Here is a 4,219-nt window from a genome sequence, read left to right as displayed (position 1 = left end):
ATATATAATTAGTAAATGTCTCAGTCTTTAGCATAATGCTTAAAGCTAGTAAGTGCACAGTGTTTTGGCTATAGTGTGTCATTGTGCTCAGCAGTAGTAGATGAAAACATAACTAATGAATCTGTTTCAGATTAAATCCTCCCTTTATTTTTGTTTTCTCTCTAATTTGTCAAAGTTAAGGAGATTCAAGAAGCCACCCAACCTGCCTTCTGCCTTTCTCTGCAACAACCATTTCAGATCATCAAGGACGCATCTTTTTTTCCTCCTACTTTGACTCCCCTGTCAGTGAGAAGGAAAGGTGGGAGGATGTTAACTCCCATCCTCTGGATCTTCACCCGAACCAAACAAGCGACTAGGAGACATGGGACTACACAGGTATTCACCCCCACAGTTAAACATGTTGGTGTTGGTTTTGCTCTGGAGCAGCGTTGGTCCTACAGTAACAGGTCAGGATTTAATAGTGTTTCTGTTAGTCTTGCTTAAAAGAAAAGTTGCATGTATTTATGTGTATGCTCATTCTCCAGTTCTTCTGATTTATTCCACAGAGCTGCAGAAGTCTCCCTGCTTTGTGGATGACTTGGTTGCAGCGCTGCATGACGCCACAGGGAAAGATGGGGAACTTGTAAACAGCAGCTCGACTTTGTTTGGGATGTGCAAGGATTCTGATAACTCATCCCTATCAGTCCTGTTAGAACTCAGTGAAGGAATACGAAGGAACAGCAGAAGAGGTGTGGAGGTTTTGGATCCGGCTGCAGGTATCAATTCTTAAAAGCTGTGCAGTAATTAATTTGAACAATTTTCATTATTTATTTCTTATATATAGTTTTGGTGACACATGATGATATTTCTCTATTAGTGCTTATATCAGTGGAAGATGATGAAACCATCATGGCAACCTTTGACCTCCCTCAGTCCCCGTTTTTCAAGTTGAAACCAGTGCTGGTGTTGGCGTTTGAAAGCCCCCTCCCAGATGGAGAGATGGACGTCACTTTCTACAGTACTTCTCTCAGGCCAAACACACAGGTACCGAAAAAAAAAAAACACAGTTTGTGGTAAAAATGAGTGAAACTGGTTTTCATATCTAACTGGGGGTCTTCCAGTTAGACTAATCATCCATAACAGCACAAGCGTTGTTTTTTAACGTGGTTAATGTAACACATGAAAATCAATAGTTATATTTTGCAGAATATATTTTACCAGACCATAACATATGAAAATAAGGATTATTAGTCAGGGGATTTCAACATGCATCACAAAATGTGTTTGAAGATGCTAGTGTATACTCGTAGGCATTCATGTCATGTTACGTAGAAAACTTAATTAAAGTCAGCTGGGCTTTTTCTAAATTTTGACTGCGTAAAAGCAACTTTTGATTCAGTGCAATGGAAAAAAAACTTCTTAAATTAAGTATATTTATCCTTAATTCAAGTAGGTAAATGAGATTTTGCCAATGGAATTTGTATTTTTACTCTTAAAAAATTATAATATGAACTTGAAATAAGACAATGCAGTTGTGTGTACATTGTCCTGTTGCATTGGCAAAATGTCTCTTTCACCTCCTCAATTCAAGAAAAAAAATCACTTTTTTTAAGAAAGTATGACTTATCTAGATTTTGATTTTTTTTTCCGGTGTATGTCTGAAATGTGACTCCTGCAGAAAAAGAAAAATCGGAAAACGATTCAACTACTTACATTAGGTCAGCAATAAATATAAAATTCTAACTATTTTCAATTAAGCTAAGTATATCTTTAAGTTTGAATAAAAAAAGCATAATATCTTCTGTCAAATCTACTATTAACAACCTTGGACATAATTGTAAGAATATGTTAATTCTATATAGATGTATAATGAGTCTGAGGAGGGCACTATGCAGCAGCAGCTGTTTATTTGTGCCTCAGGATTCTGTTGATGGGGTTCTCTAAGTTTATTGTTCAAGTTTTCCTCATCTTCGGGTTTCACTCTGCTGTGACCACAGGTTTCTTTTCCTAGTCTGCTTGCATTTCAGGGGGAACGATGTACATACTGCTAAAAGGAAAACCATCTGAAGGAAACGTTGAACAGAAATGGCAGGTTTCTCTCCAGGCAAAATCCCCAAATATGAGTAAGATGTGTTTTTTTTATTTTTCTTTCTCTTAATGTCTTGTGGTGTGTCTTATCGCCTTATGCTTCCTGTCACGCAGAACAAAACCTAAAAGATGTTCTTATTGGTGGAAATACAGGAAGCAGCATTCGCATGATTCCACTTCTGCTTTTTTCCGTAGAAACAGGAAGTGATCGGAGGTGGGTTTGAGTTTCATGTTCCCTCTTTAAACTGATGTGTTGGATCAATTCTGACTGGTATATCTCCCAAACATGTAAACAGGTCAAGTGAATCAGTGGCCTCCTTCCAGACATCATCTGCCTCCTTCCTCTGTGAACTGAGGCGCTTCCTAGATGCTGTCCTGCCTCAGCAACGCACCGAGCCCCCTCTATTGCCGCTCGGCTCCCTGCAGTCCCTTCCTCCTCTGGCTCTCGGCTTATCCACCAGCGAGGCCCTGTTGGCGGAAATCATTAACTCCTCTGCCCCCACTATCTTTTCCTTCGCCAGCTGGAGCTCCTGCTTCCCGGTGCGTCCTGGACAGCTGGCCCTCTCCCCTGCTCTGCTGGAGGAGCTTGGGCAGAGGCTGGAGAAGAATGAGCAGCAGATAAAGGAGTTGATACGGCAGGAAGCCATACCACCCAGATCATCAGAGAAGCTGGAGAGACTCAGAGAGCTCAGTGCTTTTCAGAGGCAGGAACCTGCAGCAGAAGGTGTTAGGAAAAAAAGCATGGGCCTTTAAATTATGCTGTTTAAGAACGAAGATATAAACTGATCTCTTGTTTCCTGTTTCAAACAGGAGAGAGCCAATACTGCGCCTTCCTCCTCCTAAAGGCCCTGCAGACGGTGACCCATGCATACAACATACAGGGAAAGCTGAGGGCCACCAGAGCAGGCCCTTCCACCAGGGGACCCATCTGCGGGCTGGGTAGTCTCACAGTGTCCCTCGAACAGCTCCTCTTGGGCCCCCAGAGCGCCAACCTCAACAACTGCCGCGGCTCATGTGCTTTCCCGTTATCCAACGGCAACAACCACGCAGTCCTCCTGAACTATCACATCGAGAGGGGCAATGTGAACGAGCGGGGGCCCTGCTGCGTGCCGTTGACCTACGACCCCCTGGAGGTGATTGACTGGAACGACGAGGGCAGCTTTCTCTCCATCAAGCCGGATATGATAGCCAAAGAGTGCGGCTGTCGCTAAAAGTTTGTGGCTTTCTGCATGCAGGGTTTATACAGTTATGGTAAATTCACATTATTTAAACAGATATGTATGATTCTTTCACATAGATGTTACAATGTGCATGTTTTATTATTCTTTCTGTCCTCATATGTATAACAATTCAAACATTAAAATAACCATGATCAAAGACAGTCTGTACTTGGTTGTACTTTTTATTCAGGAATCCTGTGAATCCATCAAAGAAAACATTTTTTATGCTTCACTCTTTAGCTTTCGGTTTTAGAATTACTTTTCTGCCTATTGGCTTTTTTCTTCTCCGTATTGCTCCAAGCTCTTCGGATCCCCACCAACTGGTCACACTGTCCCATATGGAAAACTGGGAAAAGAAATAGGGAAATAACACCATGAATGAATAATGAAATGCTCTAACAATTATTTCAAGGCAGGGACACTTCCAGAACGTTCTCCAGGGGTCAGCTGGATGGGGGCCACTGATAATGACAACAAAACTAAAAGATATAACAGAGATTCTGAAAATGTCCCACTAAATGCCCTCTCCTAAATTAATGCATGTAAAAAAGCCTGATTATTAGAGGGCCAGAGTGTTCAAAAGGGTGACTGTTGCCCTCCTGCAGCTCACTCTCTTCAAAACCCTTCAAAAATGTCTTTATTGTTGCATCAGCTAAAGAGTAATGATGGAAATTGAAATGAGTAGAACTTTACTGTTTTGACTTTGGAGATACATCACATTTCATGACGTTAAAGGGGAACACCGTTTTTTTTTTTTTTTTTTCTCCCCACACGCTATCTTCCTGACTAGGCCGAACTTTGTCAAGTGATCATGTTGTGTAACGGCTTACAGACATTCTGATGTAAAGTACTGTTTTGATGATCGAGAGCAGCAATGCCTCCTTTTAAACCTGCTAGAGGAAAATGCATTTAAGCTCAGTTATGTGTGGGTG

At 41.5% G+C, this 4,219-nt stretch overlaps 1 protein-coding gene across 1 annotated transcript; it reads left to right on the top strand.

The window, feature by feature from the left end:
- Positions 1-387: 387 nt before the first annotated feature.
- On the top strand, positions 388-3,633 carry LOC107089713 (muellerian-inhibiting factor-like). Its single transcript, XM_015382645.1, has 7 exons — positions 388-446; positions 546-755; positions 857-1,023; positions 1,991-2,102; positions 2,182-2,281; positions 2,364-2,791; positions 2,878-3,633. Exons 1-7 carry the CDS (start codon positions 398-400, stop codon positions 3,276-3,278), a joined length of 1,467 nt encoding a protein of 488 aa, XP_015238131.1. The 5' UTR covers positions 388-397; the 3' UTR covers positions 3,279-3,633.
- Positions 3,634-4,219: the final 586 nt, after the last annotated feature.

The sequence above is a fragment of the Cyprinodon variegatus genome, unplaced genomic scaffold (genome assembly GCF_000732505.1).
Source record: "Cyprinodon variegatus isolate N-32 unplaced genomic scaffold, C_variegatus-1.0 Scaffold261, whole genome shotgun sequence".
Lineage (NCBI taxonomy): Eukaryota > Metazoa > Chordata > Actinopteri > Cyprinodontiformes > Cyprinodontidae > Cyprinodon > Cyprinodon variegatus.
This window is presented reverse-complemented; position numbering and strand designations above follow the sequence as displayed.